The 22820-nt window shown below is 50.1% G+C and overlaps 1 protein-coding gene across 1 annotated transcript; it reads right to left on the bottom strand.

Annotated features, from left to right (window-relative positions):
* Nucleotides 1–291: 291 nt before the first annotated feature.
* EFHD2 (EF-hand domain family member D2) lies at nucleotides 292–22456 on the bottom strand. The gene is made up of 4 exons (XM_043996814.1): nucleotides 21415–22456; nucleotides 5350–5497; nucleotides 3284–3418; nucleotides 292–1366 (listed from the first exon to the last, which is right to left on the bottom strand). The coding sequence occupies exons 1-4, from the start codon at nucleotides 21744–21746 to the stop codon at nucleotides 1232–1234; spliced, it is 750 nt and encodes a 249-aa protein (XP_043852749.1). The 5' UTR covers nucleotides 21747–22456; the 3' UTR covers nucleotides 292–1231.
* Nucleotides 22457–22820: the final 364 nt, after the last annotated feature.

Here is a 22820-nt window from a genome sequence, read left to right on the forward strand (position 1 = left end):
CTCATGCTTCCCTAGCCTGGTGTACACAATGAGACTTGGCTTGATCACCAAAATTAACCTGGCAAGACAGTGAATCATGTCCAGTCGGACACTGCACCACACATTTGTGTAAATGGAGAAACGGACAAATGGGTCAGTGGGGGTTTGAATTGTGAAAGGAGAAAGGGCAGAGCCCAGGGACTGAAGCTGACCCTTTGGCTCTTCAGTATCACAGTGCATGCAAATACACCTAAAAGCACTTTTTGGATGCTGCCTGGAGAATTGTGATATTTCTAGTTTTCCTCTTCCTTCTTTGGGACTGATCCATTCCTCCCGGTCTCAATTGCCCCTCCTCCCCCAATTTCCTTTACCCCAGGCCAGAACTTCCAAGGAGTTAGATCTTAGGGCCTGGGAATGCTTGGTGCCTATAACTTCAGGATGTTCTCAACCTGGCTTGAATCATCATCATGGGGCTTCAAGGATGTCTTGCCAGATCTGGGGGCAAGGAATGGAGCCTTTGCAAGAAATGGTGGGGAGATATTGGACAAGTGAGAGTTTTCCCTGGGGCCTCAGTTTCCCTATCTGTAAAATGGGAGGCTGGTATCTGACCAGATGCCCTCTGAAGTCCCTTCCAGCTCTAGTGCACTGATCTGATGTTCCATCTATCTAGGCTGCCTCTCTCTGCTCTTTGACCTCTTGGTGAATGAGAGCTAAGTCTTTTCCCCTTTTTTACATTATAAGAGATGGTAGCTGGCTCCAAAGCAGGGGTCCCGTGTGGGGCTGACAGGGTCGGCAGAAGGAATAGCAAGATGAGGGCAAAGTAGAAGGAGGAGAAGGGGGTAGGAGAAAAGAGAGAAAGGGGAGGTCGATGCCCACACCTGGTCTAGAAGATGGCAGGAGAAGCCCGTGCATTGGGAGGGGAGTCCTGAGGGCCTAGAAAACAGGAAGGCAGCACTAACATCAGAAGGGGATTTCCCGGAGTGGGTGGAGTGCCTAGAGGACGGAGGTGAGGATGCTGGAGGTGAGGATGCCGGTGGGAATGGCTCTCTGTTAGGGGAGGATAGGAAGAGCTAACAGGCAGGTCTTGGGACGTTGGGCTGAGGCCCAGGTGGGCTCCTCATTCACAGGCAACAGCTCTTGGACTTGGTCCGTTCAACCATGAGCTACTTGGCCTATCCTTGAGAGCGTTCCTTGGAGCCTCCAGCGGGGCAGGGGCGTGGAGGGGGTGGCCAGGCCCCAGCCTGACCCCCGCTCACTGCTTGAAGGCTGACTGGAGCTCCTTGAAGGCGGCTTTTCTCTGTTTCTGCTCCTCGGCCTGTCGTTTCCGTTCCTCCTGTTCCGCCTTAATCTCTTCCTCGAACTTGCTGGAGACGTTGATTGCTTGGACCTACAAGTGAACCAGGTGGCAAGGGTCAGGGTTTGGGCCACCAGGAAAAAAGGAGGGGAAGGTGTGTGGGGACTACCCTCCAGCCTTCCCACCCTCCAGATACCGCTTCCTCTTTGCTCTTTTGATCTCTCTCCTCCTTCCCATTTTCCACTTCCTCTTGTGGGCCATATTCTCCCCTTAGAACACAAGTCTGAAGGCACAGATTGTATTGCCTATTTGTGTTTCCTCAGGATTCAGCACAGCGCCCAGCACATGGTAAACACTATTCATCTGTCCAAACTTCTCTCTTTCTCTTGCCCCCTCCACTCATTCTTCTGTCCGTCCATCCATCCATCCATCCATCCTTCTATCTATCTATCTATCCATCCACCCACCTATCTGTCTGCTTGCCTATCTATTCTTTTGTCTATCCATCCATCCATCCATCCATCCATCCATCCATCCATCCATCCATCCATCCATCCATCCATCCATCCATCCATCCATCCATCCATCTATCCATCCACCCACCCACCTATCTCTTGGCTCCAAACATTTTTTCTGACTGTCCTCCATGCCTGCAATGCTCTGCCTCATCTCTGCCTCCTTCAAGCCCCAGCTAAATTCCTATCTTCTACAAGAAGCCCTTCCCAACCCTTCATTTGGTGCCTTCCTTCTTTTCATTATTTCCTATTTATTTGTTGTTTCTCCCATTCGACTGTAAGATCCTTGAGGGCAGGGGCTGCCTTTTGCCATTCTTGGCATTCTCAGTGCTTAGGTATAGTGCCTGGCACACAACAGGTACTGAATGATTAACTGACTGACTTACACAGCCCAAGTCACAGGGCTGTTGTAAGGAAACTACCCTGTGGGCATATGGTGGCAAGATCAGCCAAGAGTTTGCTCTCGCCTCTCTCCCATCAACCCTTTTGGAAGCATGGGTTCACAACTGTTCCCTGTGAATGAGAGTAGGGGGGATGATGCCTGCTTTTTTCTGCCTGCTACTGTTTCTCTGCCTCCCAAGGGGTTTTAAGCCCCACCAAGGTCTGGTCCAGACTCTTCCAAATGTAGCATTGGGTCATTCAAGACAACAAAGCTTAGACTTTCGCGCCTATGTCACCCCGAGGTGTCTGGAGTGGAAGAATAGGGTTGCCAATAGTCCCTTATAGGTTCCTAATTTCTATAGTCCCTTAAAGTCTGCAAAGCATTTTCATCATCATGGCCCTAGGAGATAGGTAATAAAATACTATCACACCCATTTGCAAGTAGGGAAAGCTGAGGCTTGGGAATGAAGTGACTTGGCTAGGGTCTCACAGCTTGTAAGTGGCAGAGAGAATCAAATCCTGGGCTCCCGACTCTAGAGTCCAGTGCGAATCCCACCAGACCACACTGCCTTCTATCATAGTTCTTATCACCGGAAGGGACCTTGGAGAGTAACTAGTCTGAGCCCCTCATTTTACATAGGAGGAAACAGGATTTGAGGGAAGATAGGACTTTCTAAAGGTCATAAAACCAAGCAAACAGTAGAGCCTTATTTAGACCCAGGGACCTTGATTCCAAAGAAAGTCCTCTTTCTATGACAGTGAATGGCGGGGGGGGGGGGGGGGGAAGGAAAGGTGATGGAAGCATGTTTATGTGATTGTTTGGGGTGAGGGACTCAGCAAGGGGTGATGGGAATGGGAGAACTTGTGGAAGGGATTCATTTAGTTGTGATGTAAGCCAAGGGAGGAGAGAGGGGATAGATGAAAGGGTGGACAGCCTGCCCTGCGGGCCTAAAATTAAGGGTTTTTTGAGTGATGCCTCAGTGGGGAAGGAGGCAGCAAACCCAGGAGAGAAAACCCCAGAGGCCAGAGCCCGCCCGTCCTCCCAGCCCTGGGAAGAAAGCTGCCGCAGCTCTTCTGGGGGCCTGGGCTCCACAAACCCCTCTGTCTTCCTTACTTTGGCTTCAAAAAAGTTCTTGGCTCCTTTAACGCCTTCGGTGGAGACATCAATTTCAGAGCGCTGGGCGAGAACGTGAAGCCCGCTGTCCTCCTGCAGCTCCCCTGCGGCCGCTTTCCGGAAAATCAGGAGGAACTGTGAGGAAAGACAGAAGCTCAGATTGTGAGGAAGCCTCAGGTCCTGGGGCTCCAGCCCCCTCCCCACCAACCCACCCCTTTCAGCTCAGGGATCCTGGAACAAGGAAAAATCAGGATGTAGGAAGCTGGGACTCCCCGGGGCCTGTGAATCTTCATAAGGGGAGAAAGACACCTTCTTCAACAGGGTCCCAGGGCCCCTACTCAGCCACGTCACTGCTCTCCAGACCTCAGTTACCATACTTGTAAAATGAGGGGGTGGGGCTAGCTGGTCTTTAAAATATCTTTTGCCTCTGACATCCTGTGTTCCAAGTTCACTCCAAGCACTGACATTCTGTGTTCTAAGGGCTCTCCCAGCTCTGACATTCTGTGTTCTAAGGCCCTCCCGGCTCTGACATCCTGTGTTCCAAGTTCACTCCAAGCACTGACATTCTGTGTTCTAAGGGCTCTCCCAGCTCTGACATTCTGTGTTCTAAGATGCCTCCCAGCTCTGACAGTCTGTGTTCTAAGGGCTCTCCTAGCTCTGACATTCTGTGTTCTAAGATGCCTCCCAGCTCTGACAGTCTGTGTTCTAAGGGTCCTCCCAGCTCTGACATTCTGTGTTCTAAGGGCCCTCCCAACTCTGACATCCTGTGTTCCAAGTTCACTCCAAGCACTGACATTCTGTGTTCTAAGGGCTCTCCCAGCTCTGACATTCTGTGTTCTAAGGGTCCTCCCAGCTCTGACATTCTGTGTTCTAAGTTCACTCTAAGCACTGACATTCTGTGTTCTAAGGACCTTCCCAGCTCTGACATTTTGGGTTCCAAGATACCTCCCAGCTCTGACATTCTATGTTCTAAGGGCCCTCCCAGCTCTTATGTTCCAGGATCACAGGGTCAAGATCTAGAGCTAGAAGAGCCCTCAGAAGCCAGAGGAGAACTGTGAGGCCCAGAGAAGTTAACCAGCTTAACCTCCACAGGGTCACATAGCTAAGTGTGTGAGGTAGGATTTGAACCCAAGTCTTCTTGGCTCCACATTTAACACTGTCTTCATTATATACACATTTGGTCACCATTTAGTCTAACCCTGTCACTTTGCAGATAAGGACACTGGGTCCCAGAGAAGGACAGACATTTGCCCAAGGTCACGTTGCTAGTAAACAACTGATAGAAGATTTGAATGTCATTTCTAAGACTCCCCATCAAGGACTCTTTCCACTGTCCCATGATGCCTCCCTTATTTATACATGATCTTTCTCTGCCCTCCTTCCTATCCCCTAAACTCAATAGGATAGAAGCTCCTAAGCCTGAGGCACAAATCCTTCTACAAACAGTAGGCACTTAATAAATACTTGTCTAATTTAACTGAAGAAACTATTCTCATGTATATGAGTCTTGTGTCCCCAAATAGACAGTAAGAAACATGAGGTCAGGGATGATGTTTTACATATCTGTATTTTCTCACAGGGTCCCGGGTTGGGTGCATAGCAGGTAATCAGTAAATACTTGCTGAATGAATGAAACACCTAACTGCATATGCCTGGGCACCGGGTCCTATATGCAGGGAGAATATTAAAATTTTTATTTAACAGATCACCCAGACTATGACAACCGTATCACCTAGTTTACAATCTAAGTAAGTAGCTAAAACAAGACATTTCTCAAGCTCTATAGAACCTACTGAGTTGGCCCAAGTCACCTGTCCATTTTATTGGTGAATAAACTGAGGCCAAGAGTCAGTGTCCCTTCTCCCATAGCTTTATTATGTGACCCCTGTTTTTGGTGAAGCCAGGCTAGGCATTGTGATGCCAAGTGGGCAGAGGCCCAGGTATTGGGAAGGGCCCACTAAGTCCTGATTTTAAAGAGGTCTCTGCCCTTCCCGACACCTTTCTGTATGTCCTGTGCTCACCCTCCATTAGCAGTGAGAGCGGACAAGGCTCCCTGTTCACCCTACCTCCCGGAAGCTCAGTTTGCTGTCAAGATCTTCATCTACTTCTTTAATCATGTTTTTCAGACCCAGGTGTGTCTGAGGGGCTTCGAGCTTCTCCATCATGAGCTTCAGCTCCATCAGGTCTATGAAGCCATCTCGGCCAGCATCATACCTGGGGGGCAAAAAGAGACAGAGGGAGAGTGAGAACTGGGGGATCCCTGTCCAACTCAAGCTCCACCTGCAGTGGTCTTACTATGTGCTGGTCTGTTACTCACATGACCTCCAGGGACAAGCAAACATTGTTCATCCTGAACAATTACTCACCTATAAAACTACTGAAGATCAGAGCTGGGAGGGCCCTTAGAAGAGAGAATGTCAGAGCTGGGAGGGCCCTTAGAACCCAGAATGTTAGAGCTGAGAGGGCCCTTAGAACCCAGGATATCAGAGCTGGGAGGGCCCTTAGAATCCAGAATGTCAGAGCTGGGAGGACCCTTAGAATCCAGAATGTCAGAGCTGGGAGGGGTCTTAGAACACAGGATGTTAGAGCTGGGAGGAGTCTTAGAATACTGAAAATCAGAGCCAAGAGGGACCTTTAGAACATAGAATGTCAAGGATGGGAGGGGCCTTAGAACAGATGATCAAAGCTGGAAGAGATCTCAGTACACAAAATGTGAGAGTTGGTAGAGTTCTTAGAACATAGCATTTCAAGGCTAGGAGGATAGGATGTCACAGCTGTCATAGAAGAGACTGTCAAAACATTAGAACATAGAATGATAGAGTTTGGAGGGACCTCAGAACACAGAATGTCAGATCTAGAAGGTGCCTGAGAACAGAGAATGTCAGAACTGAAAAAGGCCCGAGAACATAGAATGTCAGAGCTGGAAGGAATTTTGAGATCATCAGATCCAACCTCTGCATTTTACAGACAAGTAAACTGAGGTCTGGCAGTTGAGAAGTAACTTTCCCAAGGACAGCCACTCAGGTCTTCTGACTGTAAGCCCAGTGTCTCTACACTAAGGAGAAAAGAGGCTTGACCTTGCAGACAAGAGGGGAGGGTCGGTTTATGAAGAGTGGGGATAAGGATTTCCAAGTCCTTGGGACACGCCCAGTCTCTATCTCCTTTCCCAGGATTCTCAGCAGGTCCCTCACACGGCCCATTTCCAGTACAGTGCCCTACACATCTGCTCTTATTATAAAGGACACAGTCCTCCTTCCTAGCCTGGGCCCCTTTCCTTGCCACAATGATAATACCTCCGAAAACATGCTGTATCCTAGATTTAGAACGTAAGCACCCTGAGGGTAGGGGCTGTTTCGTTTCTGTCTTTGTATCCCTGCTCTCCAGCTCAGTACCTGGTGCACAGTGAGAATACAAAAAAAGGCCCAGAGAACTGCTGAACTTCTATGACCATGGCCAGTTTTCTGCAGATTAATTTGTCCTTTCTGCAGGAAGAATAACAATTCTTTCTGCAGACTAACTCCCCGCCTTTTCCTTTCCATACCACAACGACTCTGCAGAAGCTAGTCCCTGCCCCTCTGCTCTGGAAGGGAAGACGGATTTAGGGCACTCTCAGCTGGTTACCTCCCAAAAGGCATTTGGGAAACAAGACACTGCTCACGAGAGGCCTCTCCCTGGCTTCCATGACCCTCCCCTGCAGCTGTGTTGGGCTTATGAGCAGGGGGAGGCGGGGGAAAGGGGGCCGCAAGTGCACATCACACAGCCTTGCTAAGATGAACACAAGCCTCCTGCTTGTCAGTCACACAAACCCCTCCCTCCCAGGCCAGGGCCGGGTATCTGACAGCAGCTGCTGTCCTGGAAAAGCCTGGGGGCTTCAGCAAAGGGCCCTTCCAGGCCCGGGGAGATAGGACATGTTGTACACCTGCTGCTGTGGATAGGATGTTGACAGTTGGAGTAGCCCAACAATTATAGAGCTTAGAACACAGGATGTCAGAGCTGGGAGGGCCCTTAATTAAAGACTATTTAGACCAAGACCCACATAGTACAGAGGATGAATCTGAGGTTCATGGAGGTTGAAGGGGCTGACGCAAAGAGCAGTTGATTTTATTCCTGGACACCCAGCCTTCTGCTCTTGCTGAGAGATTTCCTGGGTGAGCTATTTGGAGAGAGTCGGGTAGGAATGTGGGCACAGTGCCAAGCTGTTGTGAATCAGCCACTCCCTTGAACTCTCTCTAACTGTGCCTCTATTTGGTGGACAGAGCAGGGTTATGTAGATACTTATGTCTATCAGCAAACTTGTGTAAGAGAAAGGACACTGGATTCGAAAGCAATGACCTGGATTCAAATCCCGATTCTGCCTCCTGCCATCTGTGTGGTCACAGATAAGTCCCTTCCCCCTCTCTGGATGTGTTTCCTCATTCTATAAAATGAGGTCCTTTTGGCAAGAAGGGCTGTGATCCTGAGTGGAGGGGCAGGGGCCAGGTTTGGATAAAGTTTATTTAAGGTCCCATATCAATCATCTGAAGGGGCCTCGGAGGAGAATCTGTCACAGAAGCAGGGGTTCATCTCCAAGGCCTTAGATATACAGAGAGGCGAGAGACAGAGAAGGGGCTCCTTCAGGGGGTCCCCAGGCCTACAAGGGAGAGGGCAATGGGAGCTGCTGAGAACCAGGCTGGCTGAGGAAGTAAAGTATGAACACATCTCTCTTTGAGCAGAGAGGCTAGCAGAGGGATGGGAGAGAGGATTGTAAGAAGATGTGCTCAATCAAGCCTGTTGGAATGGGCTAGGACAGACTGGTCAGAAAACAAGAAGTTCCTAAGGTCTCCTCCTCATGTGCCTCTCTCAGTCTCTCCAGAAGCCTCAATTCAGAAGAGGAAATACCAGAAATAACTAAAGTAGCCAAGGGGAAATCTGGTAAGAATGAAACAGGCAGAGCTGGGCAACTCTGGGCAAATCATGGGACTTATCAGAGCCTCAGTTTCCTCATCTGTAAAATGAGGGGACTAGACTAGATGTGCCACATTCCTTTGAATTCTATGTTCAATGGGCCCTCTCACACCATTCCTCTGCCTCGGTGAAGGACAATTCAAAAACCACCTAGTTCACTGACTGTTTATCTTGTCCTTAAACATTCTCAGGGAAGGCAAGACAAGTGGGGGAAGGGGAGTTAGACCAGATAATCTCTAAAGCCAAACTGATATTTTCATTTCTACAAGTCTCCTCTAGTCCTAGAATTCTTTGTTCTGGTTCTCTGCCAGTTGTGATCTATGTTCTAAGGGCCCTCTCAGCTCTGACATTCTGTGTTCTAGGGACCCTCCCAGCTCTGACATTCCCTGTTCTAAGACCCCTCCCATCTGATGTTCCATGTTCTAAGGGTCCTCCTAGCTATGACATTCTATGTTCTAAAGGCTCCTCCAACTCCTGACATCCTATTTTCTAAATCTTCTCCCAGCTCTGACATTCCCTGTTCTAAGACCCCTCCCATCTGACATTCTGTGTTCTAAGGTCACTTTATTATTTTTTCTTATTTATTCTATTTTCCAGTTACATGTAAGGGTACTTTTCAACATTCATTTTCATAAGATTTAGAGTTCCAAATTTTTCTCCCTCCTTCCCTCCCTTTCCTCCCCCCTCCACAAGACTGCAACCAGGTTATATATGTACAATCCACAAGTGTTTTTTTAATCAGTTTTTTCTATAGGGGTGCATAGTATGCTTCCTCATTAGTTCCTTGGGATTGTCTTGGATCATTGCATTGCTGAGAGTAGTTAAGTCATTCACAATTGGTCATTGAACAATACTGCTGTCACTATGCACAATGTCCTCCCAGCTCTGCTCACTTCACTATACATCGATGTTCATTAATCTTTCCAGGTTTTTCTGGGATCATCCTGTTTGTCATTTCCTGGAGCACAAGATCTAAGGTCACTTTAAATACTAATGGGGGGGGGAGAACACAGGGAATAAGCATTTATGGTAAGCACCTACTATGTGCCAGGCACCATGCTAAGTGGTTTACAAATACTATCTCTATATTAAGGTTCTGAGATTCCATGATGCAGGGACCACAAGAGCTCAATTTCAGTGGATGCTCTGGAGTGGGGCCCACAGTGGAGGGATCATTGGCGGCTCTTCAGCTGCTCTCTTGCCAGGTCAGGCCTTCGGCAGCTCCAAGTCAATAGCTTCTAATCAATTACTCTGTGGCTATGCTCTAGCTCCCAAGGGCCCTGCCCACAAGGTGAATGGCCTGACAGGTGTGATTAGAGAATCAAATGCCGTGGAGCAAGCCACAGATGGGCCAGTCATGCCAACAGCAGGGGCTGCCAGGGGAATCCAGCTCTAATGTGCCTGAAAACCAGGAAATAGGAGGTGGGGTGGGAGAGGGGAGAGGTGGGGCCCTGAAGGACCAGAAGAACAAAAGGTGGGCCAGACACCATCAGAAGGCCAAGTCTTGTCTTTGCAGCCCGTATTTCTAGCTCAGTGCTTTGCACTTAGTAGGTACTCAGTAAGTCAGAAGCAGAGAGCCTATAGGGAAGGTATGAAGAGTGTGCTGGAGTCAGATGTCCTGGGCTGAGATCCTGGCTCTGCCAACAGTCACCTGTGTGACCGTAGGCACTTCTGATCCTCAAATCATCAGTAAAACACAGAGATTCAATAGTGTGATTTCCAAGAATGTTGTAAAATAATGGAATTTGGCAGACTGATTGGGATGGGTCACATCTGGCCTGTCCTGAGTGATATATGCTGCTGATGTCAGCAGGAGAAACCACTCTCCCATCGAATTTGAAGGACCTCCCTTTTTGGGGGAGGGAGAGTAAACACTCACTGAGGGGAGCGCACTTTCTTTCTGGTTGTGTGAGCTGTGGGAGCAGGCAGAAAGAAGTTCTTTCTTGGCAGTTTGTCCAGCTACGGACCCCCAGGTGGTGAGTTAACATATGAGCCCTGCTCTTTTGAATTAGCTGAACTGGAAGCAAGTTTGGGGATTGTATAGACTTAGGTTAGAGTTAGGGGGATTATCCATTTTTCTTTTTCCCTATTCCCTTGTCTTTGATTTTATTAGTTTCACCTTTGCTGTTTATTTTATTCCCATTAATAAAACTTGATTCGTTTATGGAAAAGAGGCTGTTAGGCTCCTTTCTTACTGGTCTGGGAGAAATATCTAAAAAGGCAGTTCAGAGGGGAGGGAGCTTTGGACCTAGAGGTCCCTCATTATTTTTGGGACCCCAATATTTTGGTGAGCCATCCAATTAATACTCCCTATATTAAATTTGGCCCCCATAAGATCCTTTCTTGGGTCAAATGGTTTGGACCTGGGTTTAGATCCTCAATCTGGGGCAGCTAGGTGGTGCAGTGGATAGAGCACTGGCCCTGGATTCAGGAGGACCTGAGTTCAAATCCGGCCTCAGACACCTAACACTAGCTGTGTGACCCTGGGCAAGTCACTTAAACCCAATTGCCTCACCAAAAAAAAAAATAATAATAATAATAAGATCCTCAGTCTAACAGACTATGTAAAGTCATGGTCTCAGCTTTCTTATCTCTAAAATGGGGATAATACTATGTAACTCATAGGGTTATTATTGAGAGGGACAACAGAATATGGAATCCTTCCAGAGAGCAACTGTTTCATTTTTGTCTTTATATGCTCCCTGCCTATAATGCCCAGCCCTGAGTGGGTACTTAATATGTTGAATGAACCAAAAAGGGCTGGGTAAAACTTTTCAGTGCTATAGAAATGTGAGGTGTTAGCTGTCATGGGAAGTTTACCACCAGAAGAATTTGTCTGCTCTCATTAGCCCCAGGTTCTGCCTCAGGGGCATCTAGGTGGTAGAGTGGCTAGAGTGAAGAGCCTGGAGTCAGGAAGACTCATCTTCCTGAGTTTAAATCTGACCTCAGATACTTATTTAGCTGTGTGACCCTGGGCAAGTCGTTTAACCCTGTTTGCCTCAGTTTCCTCAATCTATAAAAGGGGCTGGAGAAGGAAATGGCAAACTACTCCATTATCTCTGCCAAGAAAACCCCAAATAGGGTCACAAAGAGTCAAACATGACTGAAAATGACTGAACAACAACTAACGGTGTATGTTGTGGGGTTCACGGTGGGGCAAATCACCTTGACCTGGGGCAAGACTTCCCCCCTTCCCCCAGTTGTGGGGCCTGTGTGTAGTTTAACCTGGAGGAGACTGACCCATCCCAGACAGAAGGAGAGAAGAGCAGTGGGTTTGAGCCTGTGGACACCCCGCCCTAAGCTCAGGTCTGTGATTGTTCACCTGCCCCCTCCCTCTGGGCTCCTTAGGGTCTCATTTCCTTGCCCTTGGTTCAATCTAGCTCCTGCTGCTGCATAACCAAGAGCTCCCTCCCAGCCCTCTGCATCTCCCATCAGCAGGATGACTTCTGCCAGCCCAAACGTCAGCAGGGAGCAATTCTGAAGGCGGGAATACAGCTGGCAACAGGACAAGCCATTGCAAACACTCGCTCGCCTGGGAGCGGCAGCAGGCTCCTTGTCACCCCCATGTTCTGTCTCTGACTCCACCCAATCCTGTACCTTCCCTGTGAGAGGGAGTGGAATGGAAGCTGGGACAGCTGGGCTGGGGGCAGATTATTGAGGTGGGGGGAGGGATAGGAGAGGAAACACAGATGAATAAGCCTGCCAAGAAGCCCTGTATTTCATCAATTTGGGAGATCGTCTCCCCATTTTATTCTCCATCTCTCCAGAGAGATGGGTGATGTGGTCACATGTGGAATGTTACTTTCTTCAGGCGACTGAAGGTTGAAAAATGCAAAGTGTCAGAGCTAGGAGGGCCCTAGAACAACACAGTGTCAAAACTGGGAGGTCCCTTAGACCAGAGAATGCCAGAGTTGGAAGAACCCTTAGAACAACAGCATTAGATCTGGGAGGGCCCTTACAACACTGGATATCAGAGTTGGGAGGGGGCCTTAGCACATAGAATTTTAGAACTGGAAGGGACCTAGGGAAACTCCCTCATTTTAAAAATGAGGTAACTGATGCCCAGCAGAAGGAAGTGACTTTCCCAGGGTCACACACAGAAAGCCCTGGCAGGGACTTTCTCATTTCCCCTGCCTCTTTCTCCCCATCCCCCTTCCTGCCCCAGTGAAGGGACTGGAGGCTCATTCATTTGCAGAGAGGAGGAAGGCGGAGGCATGGGGGGCCCTCTGAACTGCCTGTTTGGTGGGCCAATCCACCCCTGGCCCTGCCTGGCAACAAAGCATCCGGGAGTGAGGCTCAGCACCTTTATCAATTGCTGAGAGTCTGCGAGACCCTGGCATCGTGCCTACATTCCTGCCCGCCTCTCTCTGAATAGCTCATCCAGGGAAAGACTCAGCAGCTGCAGAGGCCCGGATGCCCACTGACAAAATCAATCCCTGCCCCCCCCCCCCCCACCCCTCCCGGCCCTGCACATCACACATGCATCCTTTCCATTCAGCCCAAGTCCCCTCCCCTCCCCCTCCCCCACAACTCCTCCAAGCCCCAGGGAAAGCCGTAGCCCCCTAATGCTCAGTTTGCACTGAAGTCCCAGCAGAGGCCTACGTGGCGGGGAGGGGGAGGGTCAGGGGACCCGAGCTGCCTCTCCTCCAGTTGCTCAGCCCAGGAATGCTGGTGGCCTTAGTGAGGACAGAGGGCTTATTTCCCACCTGCTACAGCCATTCTCTCCACTGGGGTTGGGGCCCTGAGTTTGTGACTCACTCACATCCCATGACAATGAGTCTTCCCCTCCCCTCCCCTCTCCTCCATCCTGCCCTGCCCTGCCCTGCCCCACGGGGCTCAGGTTCACTTTATCACCAGTAATGCCCTTGTGGGGCTCACAGTCCTCTCATACCATTTCCCAGATGGGGAAAATTGAGGCCCAGATATAGCCAATGTTTGGGCCCCAGGATAACCTACCTGGATATGGTTAGGGGTAAAAGTCTGGCCTGTAATAGAACACCATAACTAGAAACATAAAATCATGGAATAGTAGAATAGTAGAGCTGGGAGGGCCCTTTGACCATGGAATGTCAGAACTGGGAGGTGCCTTAGAACAAGGAATGTCAGAGCTGGGAGGGGCCTTAGGACACAGAATGGCAGAGCTGGGAGGGGGTCTTAGAAGATAGAACTGAGTTGGAAGGAACCTTGGAGATCATGAAATTCAATTCCCTCATTACATATGTGAGAAAATAGGGTTAGAGATGGAAAGTCACTTGTTCAAGGTCACAGAACTAGTTAGTGGTAGACCTCAACTTGAACCTAAGTTTCCTGGCTCTAAGTCTGGAACTCTACCATTCATTCATTCATTCATTCATTCATTCATTCATTCATTCACTCATTCAACAAGAATCTATCAAGGTATGTTCTAGGCACCATGCTTTGTGCCATAGATATAAAGACAAAAAAGAAATGGTCTTTGGCCATAGGGACGAACACTCTGAGGCACAATGACTCCCCAGCAGTATTTCCTTCTTCCCCCACAAGCAGGACTCATGTGGGGATTGCCCAATCACTCACCACTTCCTCCTACTCTGTTACACTGGATGGATTTTGACATCAGATCAGTCCCTGAATCAGTCAGGGCAGGCCCTGGGGGTGGGGGAGTTTTTATAACTTCCTGGGGACATACTGGTGAGTCACAGAATCTGTCACAGAGCTCAAAGAGACCTCAGGGAATAGTTATTCTAACCTCTACCTGTACAATAATCCCCTCTACAAGGGCACGTGCCTTGGAATCAGGAAAGCTTGGGTTCAAATCCTGCCACAGATACTGATTAGCTGTGTGACCCAGGAGGGGTCACTTAGCCACTGCCTGCCTCAGTTTCCTGCAAAATGAGGGGGTTGGTCCCTTCAAAGCTCTAGAGGCATGAGCCAATTATACCTAAAATGAGTTAATTCCCCTTTTGCCTGAACAGCTCCAAAAAGAGGAATGCTAACCACCTTCCAAAGCAGTTCCTTCCACTTTGAGACAGCCCTCGTTATCAGGAAGTTTCTGTAGTGAGTGAGTTTTTCCTTAGGTTGAACTAAAATCTGCCTCTCCACATCCTTCTCTCATCCTTCCTCTTACCTTCCAATACTCCTTTGGAGACAAGTATTAAGTCTGATTCCCCATCAAACACAGGGCCTTCCCAGCTCTGAAAAGGCCTCTCAGCTCCTCCTTCCAAGTACTGTTTTCTTCTCCAGGCTCATTGTCCCAGGTTCCTTCACCTGATGCTTCTAGGACATCTCCTCTAGGTCCCTCACCATCCTGCTCTGAATGTGCTCCAGGTTATCAGTGTCCCTACAACAATGTGGTCCTCCTGAACCGAATGTGATACTTAGTACAGGGTCTGAGAAGGGAAGAAGAGAGCGGATGTCTCACCCCTGTGTTCCATATACTCTATCTCTCTATTCATAGAGCCTGATATTGATGTGATCCCAGAGGGATCAGTAGTGGCTCAGGCTAGGATGTCAGGCCAAGGTCAGGGTCGGGGCCAATGGGAGAGTTCTTGGGTTTAGCTCTGGCTTAGCCCTGTTACTCGGTACTACATGTGGGTGTATTTGGGGAGAGAACAATTTCTCTCTTTAGCATTTCCTCCAATTTTCTCCTCTGAGCCTGTTCTATTTGTAATGGTCTCCCTTCTTCTGTGGCTACCTCACTGATCATGAGGATGGGTGGGGGCTGAGACAATAGCTAAGGCCATGAGCTAAGCACTGGGACTAAGGCTACCTGAGGTGTGCAAAGGAGTGGCAGAGGATAGAGAACCAGGCCTGGAGTCAGAAGGACCTGAGTTCAAATCTGCCTGCTCCCTCACTGCCAACTTAGAGCATTAAGAGTCATGGCTAGATCCAGGTGTACAGTCCCTGGGGGACTCAGAGATATCTGGTTGTGCCTAGATGTTGGGGAACCATCTGTTCTATAATCTGAAGAGCCACTTGTGCAACTAGGGGACTGACCTGTGCTGAGCAAGCAAATGACCACATGGCCCTACTTCCTTGAGCTGGGGCCGGCCCCTAGGAAACCACTTCCTCTGCCACTGTTGTAGGCGAGTGGCTTTAAAACCTCGGGTCCAGACCCCTGCAGCTGTATGGCTGGATGCTGCCCTATAAGGCCTTGGGACTAGCAGAGGCAGAGGGAAATTTTGTCACCCCGCCCCCGCCCCATGTGATCTAAGATCATCACTTCATAATCCTGGGCCTCAGTTTCCTCAGCTATAAAATGAGAGGGTGGGACTAGATGGTCTCCAAGGTTTTTCTTACTTCTTATTTTCCCCGTCAGTTTTTGTCTGGTTTTTATAGTCTATGTTCTTTGGTTTTTTGTTTTTGTTCATTTGTTTTGGCGGGGCAATGAAGGTTAAGTGACTTGCCCAGGGTCACACAGCTAGTAAGTATCAAGTGTCTGAGACTGGATTTGAACTCAGATCCTCCTGAATTCTGGGCCAGTACTTTGCTGCGCCACCTAGCTGCCCCCTTATACTCTATGTTCTAAGGTCTCTTATAGCTCTGACATTTTCTGTTCTAAGCTCCTTTCTAGCTTTGACATTTTATATTTTGAGGCTCTGCTAAGCTCCTTTCTAGCTTTGACATTTTATATTTTGAGGCTCTGCCATTCTCTGTTCTAAGGTCCCTCCCACTTCTTATATTCTAGGTTCTAAGGTCCCTCCCAGCTCTGACATTCTGTGTTCTAAGGTCCCTCCCAGCTCCGACATTCTAGGGCCTAAGGCTCTTCCAGCTCTGGCCTCCCATGATGCTATTCATTATATGAGAAAAATGAAGAAGAGACTAGACTACAAGAAACAACCAGGAGGCAAATGAGGAAGGTACTAACCTGAGCTAAAACCACAAGTCTCCCCAGGTCTAGGAGGGAAGGCTGAGCTCAAATGAAGATGGACATGGCAAAGGTCAAAGGGGTTGAATGTACTAAGGTCAGAAAAACATCTCCGTCCCACACCCTGAAGAGCTGAGTAAGCACTTTCCCTTTCTTAAAGCCCACCTGGGTGGGAAGCACTCAGCCAGACACACACGATCTTCCACAGATATTCCAGCAGGATTTAATTTGTTTCTACTTCACAAAGAGATTCCACTCTTCTCCTGCTTTTGTGCTATGGGCCACAGAAGTGGTTTGTGGAAGGGGTAGGAGATGGCTGGTGAGCAGCCACAAGTGGTCCATGGAGTTGGTGCTGAACTACGGTGGACTTGGGAACTCTGCCCTTCATCTGCCCTCCTGAGGATTCTCTCCCAGAGAAGGTCTGGTGTTAACGTTTCACATAACTCCAGGAAGAATTACTGCTGTCCTTAATCCCAAAAGGCTACTTGGGGGCCCATGCACCTCTGAACACTCCTGTCGGAGAGAGGGATTTTAAGGCAGGGACTCATGCAGGGTGTGCCCATCATCTCACTGCTTCCCCAAGGAACATCTTGGTTGGGGAGAGAGAAAAAAGAAAGCTCCTGGAAAAATATAGAGAAGTGAAGTCTAGGAGGTGCTGGGGAGAAGGAGAAGAATGGGGGCAGGGGGAGCACAGTGCAGTGGGATGAGATCATCCCAGGAGACTCACAGCTGGACACCTGTGTAGATTCTTTAAGTCCCAACTCTGATGCTTAACATTGGCTAGCTGGATGACCCTGGGCAAGTCACTTAATTTTCTGAGCCTCAGTTTCCTCAGGGACAAATATACTTGCATTCCGTACCTTACAGGGGTATGTTGAGAAAACCCAGCTACAAACCCCCAAAGCACTGGAGAATTGGGAACTAGTCATAATAAGAGGTGATATGGGGCTGAAGAAGTTATCGGAAGGGGGAAGCTACAAGTTGGGATATAGTCATCTACTGAGTGACGACAGAGACCTCAAGAGCTTGTGAAAGGAAGAAGCCTTGGCCAGAGGAAAGGGAAATGTGTAGAGCAGACTAGTTGGCTGCCAAAGGCCCGGGGACAGATGTAGGGTTGGGTTGAGATAGGGCAAGTTAAGGAACTTGGCCACTGGCCTCTGCTTGCACGTCCGGGGACAGAATTACACACTTGATGCTGCTCTTGGTTTCACTTTACAAAACCACTCAGAGCCCTACCTGAATGGGTTGAGGGACCCCAGGTACCCCAGGTGGTCAAGCCCCCGGCTTCTGCCTACTTCTACGCCAAGCTCTTTTCTCTTATCAGAGGAGAGTTAGTTACAAGGGGAAACTTGGATAATTTGCAAAAAGGGGAGGGAGACAGAGGAAGTGATTTTGGGGTGAAAGAGAAAGGGAGAGACAACATCTGTCCATCTAGTCAGAGCTTGAGGATTTTCTTTTTTCTTTTTTAGTGAGGCAATTGAGGCTAAGTGACTTGCCCAGGGTCACACAGCCAGCAAGTGTCAAGTGTCTGCGGCTGGATTTGAACTCAGGCACTCCTGACTCCAGGGCTGGTGCTCTATCCACTGCGCCACCTAGCTGCCCCAACTCTGGAAGGGAGACCTAGGCCAGGGTGGTGGAAAGACTGTCTAGAACAGTAGCTGAGAAACCTGGGTTCCCGAACTTGTTCTTTGTGTATCCTAAAAGGGGACCTTAAGAGACTATCTGTGAGCCTGCTTCCTTCTCAGGATTATCAAGAGAAAAGCACTCTGGCAACTTCAAAGCACTACATTAAATGGGGTTTGTTATTGTTGTTATTATTATCATAGGAACTGTAGGATTTTAGAGTCAGAAAGAATCTTAGAGATCACCTTACTAGGTTTTACAAAGGAGGACGCCAAAGCCCAGTGAGGGGAGTGATTTTCTGAAGGTCACTCAGCAGCAGAGCCAGAATGTGAATCCAGGTTTTCTGACTCCCAATCTAGGGCTCTTTCCATGGCATTATGGTCTTGTGAAATTGATCTCATCAGGAGAAATCAGGAGAACAGAGCAGATGAGGCTGTCTGACTTGGCCCAGAGGAGGAACATCTTCCAAAGGAAGATAATTGAGGGGTCTTCCTGTCTTATCTACCCTGAACTCACAAGGTAGATCTGCCCAGGGAAAGGCCCCTATGGATCAGGGGAGAGACAGCTGGGAGCTCCTTAGGAAAGAATGTCCAAGCTATTGGGAATGGGCTGGGTGGACATTTAGAACAGAAAATGTCCACACTGGGAGGGGCCCCCGAGCAGAGATTGTCAGAGCTGGGAGAGCACTTATTGAAAAGAAGAGGGGACAGAGGTTCAGAGAGTGGTAGACTTCGCTTTCCTACCTCTAAATCTTGTTCTCATCCCATCAAATTAGGGAGCTGAGGGTGAGGGGGCTGGCGGAAATCTGCTCCATTCTGGGTGGGGTCAGGGGAAGGATTGGGAAGGGTACATGGGCTGGGACCCAGGAGCTTACTGGGTCCCCTGGCTCAGCAGCCTGAGCCTCAGTGTCAGGCTCAGAATGAGGTTTTGTCTTCAGCAGGAGCTGCTCAGTTGCTGCTTAACAGCCTGGGGACGGCTGGTCTGGCCTGGCACAGTGGTGCCTTGTTCCCTTGAATACTAAACTGGTTAGCGCCAGAGCCCAAGATGAGCCTGTGGCTGACTCCCTAGAAGGCCCTGGCTCCAATCATTTCCTCCCTGAACTGGGGAGCCTGCAGGGCCTGTCAATTCCACCCAACTTGGGTGTGGGGGGTGGTGGTGGGTTGGAGGTTTCCATTCTATTGAAATTGAAATGTCTTGTGGATGGGAGCTTTCTAGATGGGGATGAAAAGGCTGGAAGTTTCCTGGGGGGTCCTTCAGGACCAGAACAGGAAGGGAAGGACGGAAAGGAAGGAACTTTGGAAGATTTAGGCCAGGGCTGTGTGCCATCGCTTGTAGGATATGAAATGGGGCAAATTAACTGTGAAGCAGTAAGGGATCATGGGAATTGGAAAGAGGACCTTGGAGTTCATATAGACCCCCTCGTCTTAGGGAGAAGGCTGAGATCCAGAGACCTGTCCAAGGTCAACGTGACTCAGGTCCTCTGACGATTCTAAACACAAGGCTTTTTATGACTAAGGGGCACGGATTCAGAGTTTGTATTCCTAGGAAGTGTTTCCTGAGCTCTCTGGGGGATCAGATGTTGAGAGAAGGGGTGGCCACAGATCCCATACATTCTTTTTTTTTTTTTTTTAGTGAGGCAATTGGGGTTAAGTGACTTGCCCAGGGTCACACAGCTAGTTAAGTGTCTGAGGCCTGATTTGAACCCAGGTACTCCTGACTCCAGGGCCGGTGCTCTATCCACTGCGCCACCTAGCTGCCCCCAGATCCCATACATTCTAATAGGGGTCTGGGCAGAAAAAGTTTGGGAATCATTGCTCTGATGGGCAGCTAGGTGGCACAGTGGAGAGGAGGCTGGACCTGAAGTCAGGAAGACTCATCTTCCTGAGTTCAAATCCATTATTAGCTGTGTGACCCTGGGCAGGTCACTTAACCCTGTTTTGCCTCAGTTTCCTCATCTGTAAAAATAAGCTTGAGAAGGAAATGACAAACTACTCCAGTATCTTTGCCAAGAAAATAGGGTCACAAAGGGTTGGACACGACTGAAAAGCTCTGACTAACCCCTTCTCTACTCCCTACTCCCAAAATTCACTCCCTGGAAAACACACACTCTCACCTTATACTTTAAACCCACCCCATGGCTCCTGAAGATCATCTAGGTCTTAGTTTGGGCCTCAGTTTGTCTTCAGACTGTGTTTGGAGGCTAGCAGGGAGAAGAGTGGGAAAATCATCTTTGAGGGATTCCTAAGGCTCAAAAGAGCTCAAACTTTTTTCTTCTAGTCAGAGGCTGAATCTAGGTTCAAAGCTATTAAAATGAAAAGGATCATGGGATCACCGGATTTCGAGCTGGAAGGGAACCTTAGCAATCATCTGGTTCAGATCTTCTCCCTTTACAATCTCCCACTAGAAGGCCAGTGACTTGCCCAAGGTCATATAGCTGGCTAGTCAAAGGTGGAGCTGGGATTTGAATGCAGGTCCTCTGACTTCAGATCTCTTACCCTCCCCCAGTTTTATTGCAAAGGAAAAACAAGGCCCAGAGGGAGGAAAGATGAGTTGCCCAAGGTCAACCATTGGCAGACCCAGGTCTTCAGTGCTCCTACCATTAGCACACAGCCCCATCATGAAGGTAAAGTTTCAGTATTAGGAGAGAAAAAGCAGAAGGGACCGAAGTTATGAAATTGGGAGGTGGGGGTGGGAGAGCTGGGGGAAGAGCATTTGCAGAAACAGAACAGAATCTAGTCCTGCTGTGACTGGCTTTCTGACGGGGCTGGCTGCTAACAGACAGAGACAGTCTCCTGATGCTGCCCCCATCACACTCCTGGCACAGAGACAGTACCAACCTTACTGCAGCACCTCCTTGAGCTGACCAACCCAGAGCCCAAACTAGAAGCTCTGTTCCCCGGGGGCTGCCCCAAATCCCCCTTTCCCCCCAACCCGAGATCTCTCCCCCAACCCCGTCCCACCCCAAGATTTCTGGGCCACAGTCCAACCATCAGGACCATTCCTTCATCTGGAGCCAATGTTCCTGGAAGCCATTTGTTCTTCTCGTGCCCAGGGCTCACGGGGACAGCCTCCAGTACCTGCTGGGCTGCCTTTCCTGTTCCCTGGGAACTTTCTTTGGTTCTAGCCTGTTTTTTTTTTTTCTAGAAGCCCCGTAGCGAAGGCCTGATAAGAGGATAAGGGAGAGTAGGGGAAAGCTCGCTGAGGGGCAGGAACGAGCCAGGGCAAGATATTTGGGTCTGAAGGGGCCTCAGCCTTTACTATCCCAAGGGGCAAGGAGGGGGGCTGGGGTCCTGTTTTCTCCACCTAAAAAGCAAGGAGTAGGGGTTGGGGACAGGTTGAGGATTGAAATCCTGGAGAGGGTTTAGACTGGAAAATGGGGCCGATTCACTCCAGGGCCCAGGAAGAAGGTTTTTATGTTTTAGGACAACAGGGATGGATGTTGATGGAGGCGGGGTGGGGGGAAATAGAATGGACACAGGACTGCAGCGAGAGTTTGAAGGCATGGTTTGGGCGGGGGTATGAGAAAGAAATTGAGGACCTTGAACAAATCTGGGCCTCAGTTTCTCTATCTGTAAAAGGTAAGGCCTGGATTAGATGACCCAAAGGGCCCTTCAAGTTCGGAATCCTCCGATCCTAAGAAAGGCTGGGGGACGGTGGGGGGAGGCACCTGACCCCGGTGCGGGAGTTGGGGGGAGGGGGGCTCAAGGGACACACTTACTGCTTAAACATCTTCTCCATGTCCTTGATCTGCTTCCTGGAGAACTCCTTGAACTCGGTGTAAGGGTTGAAGACCCTCCGGCTGGGGGATATGGGCTCGCCGATGCCCTGGTTGAGGTCTGCACGCCGCTGCAGTTTGGCGCTGAGCTCGCAGTCCGCGCTGGCCAGCGGATCCCCGGGCTCTTCGGGCGCCCCGGGCCCTGCCCCGGCCGCGGCCCCGTTGAGCCCGGGCTGCGGCCGCTGCTCCTGCCCCTGCTCGTGATCGGAGCCCTCGCCGCCGTCCTCGATCTGCAGCCGCCGGTTCAGCTTGGTGGCCAGCTCGTCGGTGGCCATTGTGGCCAGGGGTCTGGCCGCGCCGCACCGCGAGCTACGCCGCTGGGCTCGGACTGGGCACGGCCGGGCTGCGCTGCGGCCGCGGCGCTGGGCAGGACTGCGCGGGCGGTTGCTTGCGCGGCGCCGAGCTGCTCTCTCTGCTGCGCTGCCGGGCTGCCCGCCCCGCCACTGCCTCGGCCACTGGCTCCCTCGCTCCCGCTCCGCTCCCTAGCCTCTTCCTCTTCCTGACACTCCCCGCCGCCAGGCACCGCCTCTTAAGGTGGGACTTGGGGCTGCGCAGCGAGCCGGCGCCCCCCGCCCCATTCCTCCCTCTACCCGCCCCTCCGAGGTGGCTGCGCGGGAGGGACCCAAGGAGGGATGCTTTATTTATTTAAATAGCCATCATTTATTTATTCCGTGGCCGGGCTGAGGTTTCGAGGCCTCTGACCTCCCTATCCGGTCTTGGGTTCCAAACCTCCCTTCCCCAAGCCCATCCCATCCCCCAAGGCAAGTTGGAGGCACTAGCTAAGCTGAGCCTGCTAAACTGGACAGGTCGGGCTGAGGGGAGCGAAGGGAATGGGGGAGAGGGATAAGATTCTCACTCCTCGGTCTCCACCCTCATGCTCCCGAGCAGCTTCCCAGGAGGTGATAAGGGGAAAAGGGTACGGGGTCAAGGACTTGGACCTGAATTATCTTTCCTTACTCCCTCCCTCCTTCCTCGGGATCCCCTGCAGTGAAGTCATCATCCTAGGTTTGTGACATCGGTCCGTTGCCATGGAGACGACTTGATGTCAACTGGTCAGGCGGTTCTCACTGCAGGATGCGGGAAGGGCGGGAGAAGGGGGGTAGAGGTGGTGGAAGAGATGGCCCCGGGGAGGCAGGAACCCGGGCTCAGACACAGTGGGAGCTTCTGGCTTCTCCCAAGAGAGTCAAGATGGAAGAACAGCTGGGAGGGGGTGGGCTGGGTGGGCTGGAGGCAGAAATTGGCATCCTCTCCAAAATGAAACTTAACAGTATAGGGGTGAAAGGTGGTGGGAATGGGAAGCAATCAGTTCTGTCCCAAGGCCCGCGGCCAACAGATGGATGGCTTAGGGG

The sequence above is a fragment of the Dromiciops gliroides genome, chromosome 3, assembly GCF_019393635.1.
Source record: "Dromiciops gliroides isolate mDroGli1 chromosome 3, mDroGli1.pri, whole genome shotgun sequence".
Lineage (NCBI taxonomy): Eukaryota > Metazoa > Chordata > Mammalia > Microbiotheria > Microbiotheriidae > Dromiciops > Dromiciops gliroides.